At 37.9% G+C, this 17,673-nt stretch overlaps 1 protein-coding gene and 1 non-coding gene across 4 annotated transcripts in view; one reads left to right on the top strand and one right to left on the bottom strand.

The window, feature by feature from the left end:
* AFG1L (AFG1 like ATPase) overlaps positions 1-17,673 on the bottom strand; it is a 221,512-nt gene that overhangs the window by 146,104 nt on the left and 57,735 nt on the right. For all 3 annotated transcript variants that reach the window (XR_007152444.1, XR_007152445.1, XM_047860287.1), the window contains 3 exons: positions 12,717-12,768; positions 1,597-1,698; positions 288-418 (listed from right to left, as the gene is read on the bottom strand). Coding sequence is in view for 1 of the 3 variants with exons in the window: in XM_047860287.1 (XP_047716243.1) it covers positions 288-418; positions 1,597-1,698; positions 12,717-12,768 (285 nt within the window). In the remaining 2 variants the exon portion in view is untranslated. The remainder of the gene's footprint in view (positions 1-287; positions 419-1,596; positions 1,699-12,716; positions 12,769-17,673) is intronic.
* On the top strand, positions 13,541-13,678 carry LOC125166922 (small nucleolar RNA SNORA70). The gene has a single exon (XR_007152621.1). It is a non-coding gene; the product is annotated as a small nucleolar RNA SNORA70 (small nucleolar RNA).

The following is a 17,673-nucleotide window of genomic DNA, read 5'->3' as shown; positions in this document are numbered from 1 at the left end:
AAAATAAATAAATGTTGAAAAAAAAAATTAATAAAAAAAAAAAAATATATATATATATATATATATAAAAATCATTCTTTTCTCACTGGCCATACAAAAGCAGATGGGCAAGATTTTCCCTTTGCAAGCCATAGTTTGCTGACTCCTGGACCAGACAGTAAAATAAAGTCATAAGAGGTAATGTGTCAAATCAATTTATAAAACAATGATAAAATCAGGAACAGAATTTAAATCTTCACATATCATTCAGCATACCATTCTACATCTATGAAATATCTCTACCTTACCTGAAACTCATCAAAACATAAGAGACATGCCTCTTCGCTGATTTCTTCAGCTATGGGAGCTATTGGATCATATGATTTAGCCATGAATCCCGGTTTCCTTTTTGGCAAACTCTGTTTAAGGCGGTGTATTCCTTTAATGGATAAAATTAAACACAAATCAAATATTGTATTAATAGTCCATTTTAGACAACTATAACATATCTTTTAAATCTCTAAATGAAATCTTAGCGTAAACATAAAAATTAAGTGTAAATGCCACATAAAATCAAATGTGATTATTGAAAACTGGTTGCACTTTCTCTACCTCAAAATAAGTTGTTCACATATTAATGCATTCCCATGGCTGTAAGGACACTTTGTAGTCATTCCATCCCCCCTCTTTTCAATCACTTCAGAGATGACAAATGATAGGCTAGATGACAAGATGGTAACTAGATGGATCAACAGATCAGTCTTACTGCTGAGAATTTCAGAGATGGAGGCAGAGGAGGTGATCCTGCCCTACGTCTAGCATACATAATCAGGATGCTTCCTGGTCTCTAGCCAGTCCCACTTCACTCATTATATGTGTACTAAATGCTGAAAGTATTAGAAGAAAAATACAATGTTCCCGCCCTGGTGAGGTTAGTATAGCTGGTAGACAAGTAATGCAAAATGACATAACTTAAGAACACCAACAAAGCAGGGCGCCTGAGTGGCACAGTTGGTTGAGCGTCTGACTCTTCATTTTGGCTCAGGTTATAGTCTCAGGACTGTGAAATTGAGCCCCAACTGAGGCTCCCTGTTGAGCACGGAGTCTGCTTAAAATACCCTCCTCCTTCTCCCTCAGCTCCTCCCCCACTTGCACGCACTCCCTCGCACACAGAGCTCGCTCTCAAAAAATAAAAATAAAAATTTTTTTAAAAAGGAACGTTGACAAACAATAAAGCATGCCTACAAGTACATGAATGCCTACATGCTAAGGTAACACAGAGGAAAGGACCTAATCAAGAACAACTTCTCCAAATAAGTGAGTTTTTAACATTTCTTATTGACCCTTAGTAGAAGGAGAAAATACCTGACCTTCATATAGTAACCTCTCTTCTCTTATTGGGAAGTACTGATTTTGAATCTGTCTTTAGGATCAACTCTAAATACGCTACAAATCATTTCAATATAGCACAAAACAAATGAAACCAAATAAAACCTTACTTTAAGCAAAATCTAATATTTTAAAAGATTAAAAGATTAAGAATTTTAAAAGATGAAGAAAAGTATTTTGTAGTGTTTGTCCACTTAAAAACCCCTTCTTTTAGATCATTTAACTTACTTTCATGAACATCTAGCATGAAACCATGAAAATGAACCCGTTTCTTCCTCTTCATTTCCACATAAGCATAAAACATGTCCATCACCATTGTTTTCCCTGTACCTTAAAAAAAAAAAAAACCTATTAAACAGTATGTACTGATTGCTCTAATGATTGTTCATTAGCTTTGGGATAATGAAACCACACTCTTCTACTGGAAAGCTTAAGACTATGTTACTTTTTTAGAAAGGAGTGTTTATTTTTTATGTTAAACCAGCTAAAAATAAAATCTTGACATTGCTCTTTTCTGTTAAAATCCTGTTATTAGGAAATATGACATCTAGTTAACATTACAGGGGCTATTTCTCCCAGAGAATTATGTAAATAAACTGGTAAGATTTGCAGATTATTCATCCTTCAGTTTCTCTTCCAAAAGACATCAATATGAATAAAATAACTTTATCAATTAAATAAATATTTATGGCTTTATTGGGCCATACGCATGAGGAGTGGTCTTAGGCACTATGGGAAATTTGAAAATTAAAAAATTAAAAAAAAAGAAAAGATTAGTATCTAACATAAATTCTGAAAATAAATAATACATGTATGTTAGAACTGGAGAATTGCCAATAGAACACTTTTTCTGTAGTGTTCTACAGAATAATCTTTAAAAATAAGAAATAATCTTTAATAAATAAATATTAATTTATTATTTTATTAATTTATTATTTTATTATTTATTAATTTATTATTTATTTAATAATCTTTATAAATAAAGAAATAATCTTTATTTCTTCTTGCATATCCTACAGGATTTCCTTTATAAATGTTGATATTATATTCTCTTTAAGTTTTTTATTTTAATTCCAGTAAACATACAGAGTTAAATTAGTTTCAGGTATACAATACAGTGATTCAACAATTTTATACATCACCTGGAACTCATCATGACAAGCACACTCCTTAATCCCCATCACCTAGTGTATTTCACACATCCCGCCACCACTTCTGCCCTGGTAACCATCAGGTTCTCCATAGTTAAGAGTCTCTTTCTCCGTTTGTCTTTTTTTCCCCCTTTGTTTGTTTTGTTTCAGCTTTTTAAGAAAGTGTTCTTAAAATGTAACACTTTCTTAAAAAGCTCAGCACCTAAGTCTTTCAAAATGAGGCCTACTTGAAGAAATTCTAATATAGTTAACCCTTATAATTTAATTACCTAATATTCAGCACACCGAAATTTTTTTTTATTTCATTCTTTATTTTATTTTTTTTTAATATATGAAATTTATTGTCAAATTGGTTTCCATACAACACCCAGTGCTCATCCCAAAAGGTGCTCTTCTCAATACCCATCACCCACCCTCCCCTCCCTCCCACCCCCCACCAACCCTCAGTTTGTTCTCAGTTTTTAAGAGTCTCTTAAGAGTTGTTCTCAGTTTTAAGAGTCTCTTATGCTTTGGCTCTCTCCCACTCTAACCTCTTTTTTTTTTTTTTCCTTCCCCTCCAAAATTTTTTTAATTTTTTTTTTAACGTTTATTTATTTTTGAGACAGAGAGAGACAGAGCATGAACAGGGGAGGGTCACAGAGAGAGAGAGACACAGAATCTGAAACAGGCTCCAGGCTCTGAGCTGTCAGCACAGAGCCCAACACGGGGCTCAAACCCACGAACCACGAGATCATGACCTGAGCCGAAGAAGTCGGACGCTTAACCAACTGAGCCACCCAGGCACCCCTCAACACACCGAAATTTTTAATCACTGTGATTGCTCTAGTAATCAAAGAATCACATTCAACAAAGTATGCACAGAAAGTCTTATTCCCTCACAGGAAGCCCAGAGCTCTGGGGACACTGGTGGCACTAGAGCTGGGTTCAGACCCAGCATTCCTCAGCAGGCCCAGCCAGGCCAGGCTGGTGCTCTCTCTCACCCTCACCACTTTCTCCACCACCACTCTACCACAGTGCCCATCCTCTCTTTGCAGGAGCTACGCGTATTGATAGGCAGCTGAGGATGTAAAATCTGAGCCTTAAATCTATTTGGCTTTCCTCCACTTCACATGACTTTGAACCTATGCCACTGGAATTACCAGAAAGTTTTTTGTATATGAAAGTACAATTCACCAAACACATTTGGTCACTAATAAAGAGATCAATTAGATTTAAAAATAATTTTTTGTAAAACCATTCAGTATAACATTTCCTGATACAGTAAGTGGCAGATTTTAAATCATTACATTTATGCAAAAAATAAAGTTTCAAACTCTGCTGCATGAAGCACAGTATACTTGTAGATCCAGAAAAAAAGTCATGAATTATCTAACCAAAAATGTGAATAATATATATTTGAATGCAATCTTTGTGCTAACACTTTAAAAAACAGACTTAACAACACCATCATATAAAACGTTTCTGGAAATAAAAGCAAAAAAAAAAATCAAAAAGAAAAAAAATGATAAATTAGGCTACATGAACTTCAACCTTCTGAATATCAAAATCACTATAAGTAAAATTAATATCTTTATTTATACAATCAATATATTGTTTTTTTTTTTTTTTTTTTTTTTTTAAATTTTTTTTTTTTTTTTTTTTTTAACGTTTATTTATTTTGGGGACAGAGAGAGACAGAGCATGAATGGGGGAGGGGCAGAGAGAGAGGGAGACACAGAATCGGAAGCAGGCTCCAGGCTCTGAGCCATCAGCCCAGAGCCCGACGCGGGGCTCGAACTCACGGTCTGTGAGATCGTGACCTGAGCTGAAGTCGGACGCTTAACCGACTGAGCCACCCAGGCGCCCCTACAATCAATATATTGTTACTGAACACCATGTGTGTGGCCCTATCGTGCCTCAGGATCTAGTAGTAAACAAAACGGACAAAAATCCCAGCCTTCATGAAACTTTAAAGATTGACCTTACATATCTTTAAAATATAAAAAGCTCTTAAAAACTACAATGGAATTGTGTATTTTGTTTTGTTCTGTTTTGTGGTCTGTCCTAAATCTCTTCCTTCTGCAAACTTCTCTACTTAGCATGATTCTATGAGGGTATTCATCACAGGATGGGCCAATCAAAAATACCCCGTTATCATACACACTGTGGTTGGCCCTGCAATCGGCATGTACCTAGGTTAGGTCAGTGTTATCCAGGGGCAGTGAATATAGGTTCTGAGAATGACCATCATCTCTTTTCTTTCTGAAAGAGCAACCTAGAAAATTCCAGAAATCTTTTCTATAACTGCAAAAAATTGTGACCAACAATGAATCCAATGACAAACCTGTGAACAAGAATGAAGACAAAAAGGAAAGCAGGACAAAAAAGATGAAGGAAAAGGGAAATGGAGGGAAAGGGAGAGAGATCCCTAACACATTATTTAAGATAGTAAATATAGATCTATAAATACATAGCTTTAAACATATTTTTAAAAGTTTAATTCTACCAGAAATAAAAAGGAATGCAAATTAAAACACCAATTATACAACATTTTTATATTGGTGACGATGTAGGAAAACAAGCACTCCGACACACTTCTGGTGGTAGTATAAAACCAGCCCTCCTGGGGGCGCCTGGGTGACTCAGTCGGTTAAGACTCTAGGTTTCGGCTCAGGTCATGATCTCACAGTTGATGAGCTTGAGCCCCACGTTGGGCTCTGCGCTGACAGTGCAGAGCCTGCCTGGGATTCTCTCTTTCCCTCTCTCTGCCCGTTCCCCACTTGTACATGTTCTCTCTCTCACACACACACACACATACACAATAAATAAATAAAATTAAAATAAACAAAAAAATCCTTTCTGGAAGTCAGTTTGGCAGTATCCATCAAAAGATAAGTATTTAAAAATACTCAGAACCAAAATCAATAGTATAAGGAGATTTTTTTCCCCTAAATTACTTCAAAGCTCAGTCAAATCCCAATCAAACTCAACTTAGGGGGGCGCCTGGTTGCTCAGTCAGATGAGCGTCCGGCTTCAGCTCAGATCATGATCCCACGGTTTGTGAGTTCAAGCCCGGCATCGGGCTCTGTGCTGACAACTCAGAGCCTGGAGCCTGTTACTGTTATTGATTCTGTGTCTCCCTCTGTCTCTGCTCCTCCCCTGCTCGTGTTCTCTCTCTCTCTCTCTCTCTCTCTCTCTCTCTCTCTCTCTCTCTCAAAAATAAATAAACATTTAAAAAAATCAATTTAGGAATAACTTGACAACATGATCCTAAAGTCAATCTCTTGGTAAAAAATAAATAAATAAAAAATAAACAAATGCCTATCAACAGGAAACTGGTTAAGTGAATTGTGAAATGTTCATATAATAAAATATTATACCCAGTAAAATGAATGAGGTAAATCTATATGTTCTGATATGGCATGATATCTAAGACCCATGATTAATTAGAAAAAAATAAAGCACTTAACATTTGAGTAAAACAAAACACCCACACTTTTAAAAATTCTGCTGAGCAGTTAATTTCTTTTTAAAAAATGTCAAAAATGTTCTAAAACAAGATAAGTAGCAAGTAATAGAGATGGGGGGGCAAAGACAGGAAGAAGAGAAACTACATAATACAAATATACTATGAAATTAGAGAAATTATATTTGAGTGGTACTGAATTTTTTAAAAAATCAACTAAACCAATTAAGCAGATCTGAGTATATATGAGTGTATATGAAAAAAAACAGTGATTGCTAAAGACAAATGCTCAACCATTTGCAAAAAATAAAACTAGATCTCTACCATCACATTTCACACCAAAATTATTTCCAGATGAATCCAAGGTGCTAACAAATATGAAAGACCCAGCAGATAATGTGTGAACATTTGTATCACCTTGGAGCAAGAAAAGCTTGGCAATGTGTACCAAGAAAATGAAAACATTTGAGAGACTATGTGAGAGTAACTGGTTCCAGACTTGCCATCCCAATGTAAACAACTAGAAAACGGGATGAGATACATGAAACTAATGTTTTCAGACACTGGAAAATAACATACAAGACTCTGATCCATGATGGAAGGAAAAAACAAGATGAACCCTAGATCACTTCAGCTTTTGGCTTGGAGGCACCCTCCAGACTGCTGAACAGAATGGAGGAATCCAAGCAAAACACCCACAACTGGCTGAGATGGGTTAAGAGAGATCAGAATTAGGAGTCCCACAGAGGTGAAATTTGCAAGGCAAAGTGCCAGGGAAAAGGAAGCTATGAAAGAGCTCCAGAAATCAACATGAGGGTATTCTTGAGTCTTTGGCTGAATACTAGCTGCTCATGTGTAGGGTGATCCTCTACGATGTGAGGCAAAGAATGGCCACCAGGGAACTGTAAGATGAACAATTTCCAGAGATACTGAACTCATACGACTTGAATGAATGTCCAAAGAATTACGCTCAGAAAGAAAAAAACAAAAGGCCAATCTCATGAGGTTACCTACTATGCCATTTATGTAACATTTTTGAAATGTCAGAATCTTAGGAATGGAGAACAGATTCGTAGTTTCCAGGACTTAGAAACAATGGGTGACTAGGTATGGTTATAAAATTATGAGCAATACAAGGGACTCTTGCGGTGACAGAATGTGTAGTCCCTTGACTTGTGGTGGTGGATACATGAACCACCAGGTGATCAATAATATAGAACTAAATACACACATACATAAATGAGTACAAGTAAAACAAGAAATTTGAATGAGATCAGTGAATTGTATCAATGTCATTCTGTTTGTGATATTTATAGTGTATGTAGTCTTTGTAAAATGTTATCTTTGGGGAGAAATGAGTAACATGTACACAGATACCTCCATTATTACTTCTTACTAGTATATGTGAATCTATTAATTATCTTAATCAAAATTTCAATTAAAAACACCTTCAAATAAATTGAGCTGGCATGTAAGTAACTTAACCCCCTGCCAAAATAAAATTTAACATATAAAAACCATATAATCATCACACTTGAAAAAAACTCAACACGCATTTATGATCAAATCTCTCAGCAAACTAGGAAAAGCAGCATACTTTCAAACACATAAAGGACAAATACAAAAGAAACCTACAATGAAAAGATGCTCGATATCACTAATCATTTGAGAAATGCACAATGAGATACCACTTCACACTCATTGGGGTGACTATTATTTTTTGAAGAAGAAAATAACAGGGCGCCTTAGTGACTCAGTTTGTGAGATTGAGCCCCGCATCCAGCTCCGCCCTGAGCATGGAGCCTGCTTAAGATTCTCTCTCTACCTCTCCATCTGTCCCTCCCCACTCATGCTTGCATTCTCTCATAAATAAATAAATAAATAAATAAATAAATAAATAAATAAAATTTATATGGAAATGCAAAAGCCATAGAATAGCCAAAACAATCTTGAAAAAGACAAAGTTGGAAGACTCTCACACTATACCACAGGGATGCACCAGCAAGATCCAGGTTGTAGGAAATCCTACCAGGCAAATCGGTTTATATATGTATGTATGTAACATTATACATGCATTACGTATGTTGCATATATATGAACAGCCTGAATTTTGCTGATGCATTTCTGTGGTATGATGTGAGACACACACACACTCACACACACACACACAGACTAAAGACTTAACAATATCACACTGAAAACAGAAACGTTTATGATATAATTAGAAATCTGAGTAACTGAATACTTAATGAAATTTAAAATGTTAATATGAAAATGGTATGGCTTATATATACTTAATTCTACTTATTTTGTATTTGTTCTCTTATTAATTTCTACCAATATCTATTTTTTTCTCTACTTCTAACAGAGACTAGTAAATATACCCAAGTAATTATTAATATTTGACTTTCCTCAGCACCAAAGAGTGTTTAGGGAGAATAGGAGGAAAATGTTAAGTTCATGACACTAACAAAAAAAGGAAAGAAATGGTAGCAAAGATCTTTCTAAAATGTAAAATTCTTTAAATGTGTCTATGATAAGCACCATTAGATTTAGTATGGGTGGGCAAGAGCCTGTGTGTGGTAGAATTTCAGAGATGTTAAAAGACGTCTCTGCCCAGGGGGCACCTGGGTGTCTCAGTCGGTTGAGTGTCCGGCTTCGGCTCAGGTCATGATCGTGCAGTTGACGAGTTCGAGCCCCACGTCGGGCTCTGTGCTGATGGCTCTGAGCCTGGAGCCTGCCTCAGATTCTGTGTCTCTCTCTCTCTCTCTCTCCGCCCCTCCCCTGCTCATACTCTGTCTCAAAAATAAATAAACATTAAAAAAAAAAAAAAAAAAAGATTTGTCTGCCCAAAATCACCAACTGGCCAGCTGAATCACTACAGTTCTATTTCATATACTAAGTTTCAGTGAAATTCTAACTCTCAGAAGACTCTCTTTAAATGCAAATGTTCTGGAACGGTAACCCATTAATCCAATGGAACCCATTAAAAACTTAAAAAGTAGTGGTGCCTGGTGGCTTAGTCAGTTAAGTGTCTCACCTTGGCCCAGGTCATGATCTTGCAGTTCATGGGTTCAAGCCCCACGTCGAGCTCTGTGCTGACAGCTGGAGCCTGCTTCGGATTCTGTGTCTCCCTCTCTCTGCCCCTCTCCCACTTGTGCTGTGTGTGTGTGTGTGTGTGTGTGTGTGTGTGTGTCTAAAATAAATATTTAAAAATTTTAACAAAAACTTAAAAAGTAGTTTAGAATAGTTTAGATTAAAAACAACTTAGAAATAGTTCAGAAGTTTAGCTAGAAGGCTAGAAGATCCTGGAATAATATGAGTCCAACCAGGTAAGTTTAACTAGTAGAGAAAGCTGTGTCTCATGGAAGATCCAGCATGAGAAATCCTAATGCCCAAAGAGATGAAACAGCAGGAACAAACCCTAGAATGCCAACAGCTCAGAGCCTGAACCCTGATTCAGATTCTGTGTCTCCCTCTCTCTCTGTTCCTCCCCTACTTGCACTGTCTCTTTGTCTCTCAAAAATAAATAAAGATTTAAAAGAATTTTTTAAAAAACTGCCTCTACAACCAGAATTATTTTTTCATAGAATAGAATAGAAAATATCAAAATGTACCACATGTAAGGGTAAGTTTTCTTTCATGAAACTATTTTTCAGGGTGTGTGTGTGTACATATGTGTGCACACACACAAACTCACATGTAGGTCAGAATGTAAAAATATTTTTTTACTGTAGGTTATGTTCAAAAAACGTTTCTAGAGCCATCACAAGAGTCTGTAAGCTTCGGGTGAGCAAAGACTGTGTCTGCTTTTATTGACCACCACCATCTGCAGAAACAACACGGTGCCTGGCACACAGCAGACACTTGTCAAGTGAACGCAAGAATGAGGACAGATGTTGAAAAAACGTGGGGAAGAAACCAACAATAAATTTTATCTACCTCACAATTTTGCTTTGGTCTCTGCAGTATCCTAAATAAAACCTTGTATTTTTCTCAAGAGAAGATTCTTATAAAACCTAAAACCCTTTTAAGTTCTAACTTTCAAGCCTATATAGTTAGGAAGCCAAAAAGGACTACTCAAGTGCTAGCCCCCCTTCCCCACGGTGCACTTTTCACAGCCAATCTTCCTGCTAAAGGAGCTGGGGGTGGTGTCCTCCATCACTGCCCCAAGCCCAGAGTTTTGCTTCCCAACTCCTAATCCTAAAACCAGCCTGCCTTTTGACTGGTGAAATTATCAATGTGAAGCAGGTGAGGTTAAATCAGGAGGCAGCAGAAAAGGGACTGATAAACAAAAACCTCCTTTGATTCTCTCCAAATGTACCAGGGAAATCAACAACCTGCCATCACCACAGCAGTCTGCTAGCCAGAGCTGAAACCCAAGAAAGCCAACTGCAGGGTAAGAATGAAGCCACAAAACACTCCTGGGGCGTCAGTTAAGCATCCAACTTCAGCTCAGGTCATGATTTCACGTTCGTCAGTTTGAGCCCCACATCCAGCTCTGTGCTGACAGCTCAGAGCCTGGAGCTTGCTTCCAAATCTGTGACTCCCTCTCTCTCTGCCCCTCTACCAGTCATACTCTGTCTCTCAAAAAATAAATAAATTTAACATTAATAAAACATTTATATAAATATAACATTTAACATATTTATACAAAATTTTATTTAAAAAAACACTCCTATTGCAGCTTTTGGCTTCTGCAGGAGATGTGCTAATAAGCATTTTATTAGTGAAAATGAATGAAAATTACTGAATCAAATCTACTGGGGCTCCCTGGATTGAGGATCCATCTGAGTCAGTCATCTCCACACGAGTAGAAAGAAGCATGCATGACAGAGCCTAGGGCAAGTGCAGAAATAAGGAAGGGAAGGGGGTGCTATGACACAGACCTCTCTTTGTCATGAGTCTCTCTGAAACTGAACACCTGTTTCCCAAGTCTAAAAAAAGGAAAATAGTAACAAAAAAGAGCTTGGGAGAGCATTCTGAGGCTATTCTCCCAGCCAGAGAACGCCCTCAAACTGAGAATTGACCTATCTTTTAGTACCTGTTTTTGTAAGTATCCTAAACTAAACTGAGTATAGCCACCAAAATGTTCATCTTCCTTCCTATTTTAGAATTCCTTTCTCTTCCCCTCTCTACGCTATAAAGATGTTCTTAACCAAAGGTTGCCACACACCCAGCTCTGTGAACATCCCATGTTATCACATCTTCTCCAATTCCTTCAAGCACTCGGACGAATGACGCTTGTTATACCTCCCTTCAATTTGTTAGCATATGGCTGTATTTTCCAAACTAAAATCCAGTAACTTTTATAGGTTTTGGGTTTTTTTTTTTTAAAGCCCTTTTGCAGAAGTAGAAACAGTTGTGCTTTACTAACCATCTCCATTTATGGGTAAGTGGTTAAGGTAACAGGAGAAACAAAGATGTTGATTTTAGCAATGACTAAACGTGAAAGTGAAGGTATAGGAAGTAAATGTTCTCCAAAGAGGCAAAGAATAAGAGATGACCACAGAATGAGAACAGTACCCAAAGGTGTAGACACATAAAACTGTGGAATAAATTGCTTTGTAAATAAGCCTTTGGAATAAATTGTTTTCTAAATAAGAAATAAGCATATGCTATTCTTAAAAATACCAATTAGCCAATGAACTAAGAAAAAGAATAGCTTGGGGGCGCCTGGCTGGCTTGGTCAGAAGAGCGTACAACTCTTGATCTTGAGGCTGTGAGTTTAAGCCCCATGGTGAGTGTAGAGATTACTTTAAAATGTAAAAAAAAAAAACAAAAAACAAAAACAAAATAGAATAGCTTGAACTTCTTTGACATTTTCCAAATCTGTAAGCTCCAAGAACTTGATGAATCTTAAAGGACAATCTCTTATCATCCACTTGTTTATGAACTCACTGATTCTTTTTCTTAAACTTGCTAAATCTCTAAGTGTAGAGCAGGTATTTACAGGCATTCATAAACAAATGGGAAGAGGGAGGACCCAGAAAAGAACAGTTGGATCTTTAAGGCACCATAACTACTTATTCAACTCCTAATACTTTTCTGGTCCTAAAATTCTTATTAAGATAAAAACTTTTGCTACCATTTCCTCATAGCACAAATTTGTTATGGCTGTAGGGGAGCCTGAGGTTTATCAGTTGAGGAGCAAACCGATTTTGCTATACGTAAATGTGCATTTTGAGTAAGCCAATAAAAAAAATGATTGATAAGCATTAAGACCAAATAAAATAAGAGCCACCTTTATGACATCAATAAATGTGGGTAAACAGGGAAAGGTTTAGGACCAGGAGAAAAGAACTTGTTTGAAGGAAACAGAAGCCAAACAATAGACAATTTCACCGAGAACAAAGTCAGAAAAGAAGCAGACATTCATTGATTAGTTAAATCTAGAAGGTAAGCAATAGCTCATAAGGTTTCCATGAAAAGGTAAGTCTTTGTGCCCAGTATGTGGATGTGGGAGACCAAGGAAACATAACCACTCATCCATTAAGAATAGGGGTGCCTAGGAGCGCCTGGTGGCTCAGTCAGTTAAGCATCCGACTTCAGCTCAGGTCACTTCTCTATGAAAAGTGAAAGTGAAAACTAAGATAGCTCCCACCTCTCCCCTATCCTCTCCTCCTGTTTTACTTTGCCCCATCCTATTCCCTACCTGGTGGCAGACTAAGGGATGGAAATGGAAATATCCCTGGGCTAAAGCTGGGAAATTTCCTGTTTGGACCACTCAAAACTTATTTTAGCACACTTACCAACATCTCCATAAACATACAGGCCCCTTGGAGGTTTGCTCCTTGAAAACAGCTGTAAATTAAGAACAAATAATAAATCTCTAACATGGAAATAATTAAATATCACCATATACACAGTGTTCCTAACTATAACATATAGGACTAAAACAGGCTATTATACATAATGAGTACAAAAAACTTGATGTAAAAGCTATGAAGCCCAACTTCCATTTTAATGTAGGAGGCAAGAACCACAGCAGCCCAGGGCAAGGGCTGAAGTCACACAACTGGAGTTTACCTCCCTTACGTCATTTAATAACTATGCCGTCTTCCCCAAGTGGGCTCCCCAAACAATGACAGCCTAGCTCATTCCCAGCTAGCAAGAGAGCAGAGGAATTTTTCTGGAGACACTAAATAGTCTACAGAAAAGAAAAAGCCCAAAGGTACTTATGTGTGGACTTTTCCCAAAGAAATACCTGGTCCCTATTAGATCACCTCACAACAGAGCACCACCAATCAACCACCCTCTTATGATGGAGCCTTCAATCGGCTTGTCAGTATCTGAAAAGATGCTAAAATGAATTGACAGCCAAGAATCAATAGAAACGTGAAAAGAAAATGCCCAAGATGAAAGCTGGAGACCAGAGCAAGAGTACAGAGAGGATAAAAACTCAGAGGAAACAGAGACTACCTAGACAGCAAAAGGAAACTTCAAAATAAAACTGGAATCAGTATAATTAACATGCTGGGGAAAACGAGAAAAGCTTTTAAAACTGTAAAGCAAGAACAAAATGCAATTTTTAAAAAGGAACAATAAGAATGAAATTCAAAATACGGTAGCAGATCTGCAGCCAATTAAGTAAGTAGGCTGTGCTCTTTCCCTGTGGGGGCTCAGTATGCAATGGCTGCGAACAGTAGCCTCCTTGGTAGTATATGCAGCCTGGTGATTGTATGGGTTGCCCTAAGGGACCTTGGAGACAGCCCTTTCCAGTGGACATTGATGTATGACCTCACCCCATCTCCAACTTAGGCTCCAACTGTAACCAAGCTGCAAAACAAGGAACATGTGATTGAGGCCCCACACAAGGCCAAGTTCAAGTTCTCTGGCTGACAGAAGATGTACATTTCTAAGAAACGGGGATTTACTAAGTTTAATGTGGATGAATTTGAATTCATGGTAGTAGGAAAACAGCTCATCCTAGATGGCTGTGGGGTCAAATACATCCCTAATTATGGCCTCTTGGAAAAATGGCAGGCTCTGCACTCATGAGAAACTTGGCACTGTACCTTCCCTATTCATGACCACCAATAAACCCTACTGCCTGTCTAAAAAATAAATACATAAATACATAAGTACATAAATACATAAATAAATAAAATATGGTAGCAGAGGGGCACCTGGCTGGCCCAGGCAGTGGAGCATGTGACTCTTAATCTTGGGGTTGTAAATTCAAGCCCCATGTTGGGTGTAAAGATTACTTTAAAAATACAAAGTCTTTAGGGGTGCCTAGGTGGCTTAGTTGGTTAAGCCTCTGACTCTTGATTTGGACTCAGAATATGATTTCATGTTCGTGAGATCGAGTCCTGGATCGGGCTCTGTGCTGACAGCTCCAGAGCCTGCTTGGGATTCTCTATCTCCCTCTTTTGCTCTCCCCCTCCACCACTCTCTCTCTCAAAATAAACAAACATTTTTTTTTAATGAAAATACAATAAACAGCAACAATAATAAATGGAAAATATAAGATTACTGGATTAATTCATCAGGAGGTCCAATGTCTGGCCAAAAAAAAAAAAAAAAAAAAAAAAAAAGGAATTCCAGAAAGGGAAAATAGAGGGAAAAGAGAGGAGGAGTTATCTAAGGAATAATACCAAGATTTTTCTCAGATCTGAAGGACTTCATTTCTAGATTTGGGAGGAAAGAGTAAGTGCCCAGCAGAGAGAGGGAAATAAAACCAATACCAAGTCATAACCCTGAAATTTTACACACCAGGGATAGAGGAAACATTCTACAAATGTCTGAGGTGGCCATTGGGGAGGGTGACAAAGGAGTAGGGTAATAAGTCACAAACAACAGATAAAGACTTGAATAAGATTTGAGGGGCAACGATTTCCAATCTAATCTACCCTAAGTATACATCAAGTATGAAAATGGAAAATTGACATTCCAATCATAGAAGGTCTATTTTTTTTAACATTTATTTATTTTTGAGAGAGAGAGACAGAGTGTGAGCGGGGAAGTGGCAGAGAAAGAGGGAGACACACAATCTGAAGCAGGCTCCAGGCTCCAAGCTGTCAACACAGAACCCGACGTAGGGCTCAAACTCACAAACCATCAGATCATGACCTGAGCCCAAGTCAGACACTTAACTGATTGAGCCACCCAGGTGCCCCCATACGTAGCGGGTCTTAATAATATCCCCCTAACAGAAATAGGAACCCCTAGACTCCAGGAAAGACAAAGGATCCTGTGAAGGAAGCCCTGGTGAGATAGAGAATTGCTCCAGAAGCAGAGACACAAGCAGATGAAGAAGGCAATCAAGTCCAGATCAAAATAGGAGGATGGAGGGCTCCAAGGAAGAGACAAAATGCAACTTCTCTTTGCCTGATACTACTGTCAACCCAAATAACCATACTAAATTTTGTTCCACTTAGAAAAGTAACCTTTGAACTCTGCAAATTTCTAGACACCTGTGCAAAAAACCAAGGTAAGCAAGAGCAGAGAGAATTCAGGAAGGGTAAAAGCGGAAAGAGGCAAAGGTTATGCCTCTTAGAACAAACCAGAGCAGTCAGGATTTTGGCTGAGAACATACTCAAAGGCTAGATACAATCTAGTACATAATGGCTGTTGTTTTTTAGTCTGTGAGTTCACTCCAACATGTCTCAGAAACTTCTGTTGCTTTCCTGCCCCTCTCAGCCTTCTCTATAAATCCAGCCCCTGACTCTAGCATGCCCCTTCCCCACCATTTAGGCAAAAGGACGTTCTTTGATTTGATTTTGCCAGCTGACTGCATTCCCTGTGTTCCTCTGCACATTAACTCTCAATCTATTCTTAAATCTCAGCTGAAAACAGATTCCATTCCTGCCAAAACCTCTTAATTTGTTTTGTTTTAAGATCTTATACGAGCCATTCTTGTACACTGGTTATGCTATTTTCAACTTGCCAGAAAAAAGCATTATGCTCTTAAATAATTTTAGAACAGCTTCAAATTGGAAAGCTTACATAGAACTTCATAATCTCTAAGTATAGTCTATGTATTAGAAATCTTTTGAAGGGTGCCTGGATGGCTCAGTCAATTAAGCGACAGACTCTTGATTTCAGCTCAGGTCATGATCTCATGGTTTGTGAGACAGAGCCCCCATCTGGCTCTGTGCTGACAGCATGGCGTTTGCTTAGGAGTCTCTTTCCCCACCCCCCTCTCCCTGCCCCTCCCCCATCTACCCTCTCTCTCAAAATAAATTTTAAAAAATCTTTTGAAAGCAATGTTCTGTATTAGGTAACTCCAAGGGTCATAGCAATTCATAATTCTTCATAACACACTTTGCGGGAATAGTCTAGGGTCTCTAGTACTATCCACATGAGATCACCAATATATGCTAAATAAATGAAGTTCGAGGCAAAAACTTAAAGATTGGGAGGAAAAGATGACACAGAGAGAACTCAATGCTGCCAAAAAAAACCAGCATTTGGTCCTATCTTCTGTTTTACCCACTCATACTCAACATATTTTGGAAAAAAACATTTTGGCAAATGTTATTTTACACTATATATTACATACATATTTTTAAATTATATAATATGTATTACATATACATATTATATTATAATTATAACATGTTAGATACCATCTACCTAAACAAAATATACTCCAAGTATTTTCACTTTTCACTTTTTCAATTTTCTCCTAATATACTTTCAGTCATCCAAAAATTACTGAAATTATTTCAAGGGATTTAAAAATCTATATATTTTTTTAAGGTTTTTTTAAATTTGTATTCATTTTGACAGACAGAGAGCATGTGCACAGGGGAGGGGCAGAGAGAGAGGGAGAGGGAGAATCCCAAGCAGGCTCCTTACCGCCAGCACAGAGCCCAACGTGGGGCTTGAACCCACGAACCGGGAGATCATGACCTCAGCCCAAAGCAAAAGTCGGATGTTCAACCAACTAAGCCACCCAGGCACCCCTAAAAATCTATAGTTCGGGGCACCTGGATGGTTCAGTCAGTAGAGCGTGTGACTCTTGATCTTGGAGTTGTAAGTTTGAGCCCCAAGTAGAGATAGGGTGTAGAGATTACTTAAAATCTTAAAAAAAAAAAATAAAAATAAAAAGATAAAAATCTGTATTTTAAGGGGAAAATCAGAATCAAATGGTGAACAGTAAGACTATTTAGAAGACTATAAAATGGGTCCTAAAGAAGTTTTAAAATTCCTTATTTATAGTAGTGAGTTCACAGAAAGTAAGGTTCACAATTTTCTTCAAAATGACTTAGACAGAAACCCACATCATTTACATGCTCCTAATTTACATTTTCTCACAATTTACCCTATTTTTCAGTTCCATTAAATTTCCTTTATGATGCTTTAATTTTTTTAAGTTTATTTTGAGACCACAGCGTGAGTAGGGGAGGAGCGGGGGTGGGGGGGGGGGCGGTTGCGGAGACAGAAAGAGAAAGACAGAATCCCAAGCAGTGTCCATGCTCTCAGCACAGACTCTGAAGTGGGGCTCCAACCCACGAACCTTCAGATCATGACCCGACCTCAGACTCTTAACCGACCTAGCCACCCAAGCACCCCTATAGTGTTTTAATTTCTATCATTTGTTCTTAGGTCTCAGAAAACTCCACCCTGCTATCATTCTTAGGTGCTGATATTCTCCATTTGCTCCCCTCCCCCAACCATCTCCTTCCTCCAGCTCTGCACCCCAGGAGGCTAACCTTGCCGGCGGCTGCTAGCTGGCGTTAGCCTCTGTGACATACTACT

The sequence above is a fragment of the Prionailurus viverrinus genome, chromosome B2 (assembly GCF_022837055.1).
Source record: "Prionailurus viverrinus isolate Anna chromosome B2, UM_Priviv_1.0, whole genome shotgun sequence".
NCBI lineage: Eukaryota > Metazoa > Chordata > Mammalia > Carnivora > Felidae > Prionailurus > Prionailurus viverrinus.
Note: the sequence above shows the minus strand (reverse complement) of the source record. Positions and strands in the feature narration are given on the sequence as shown.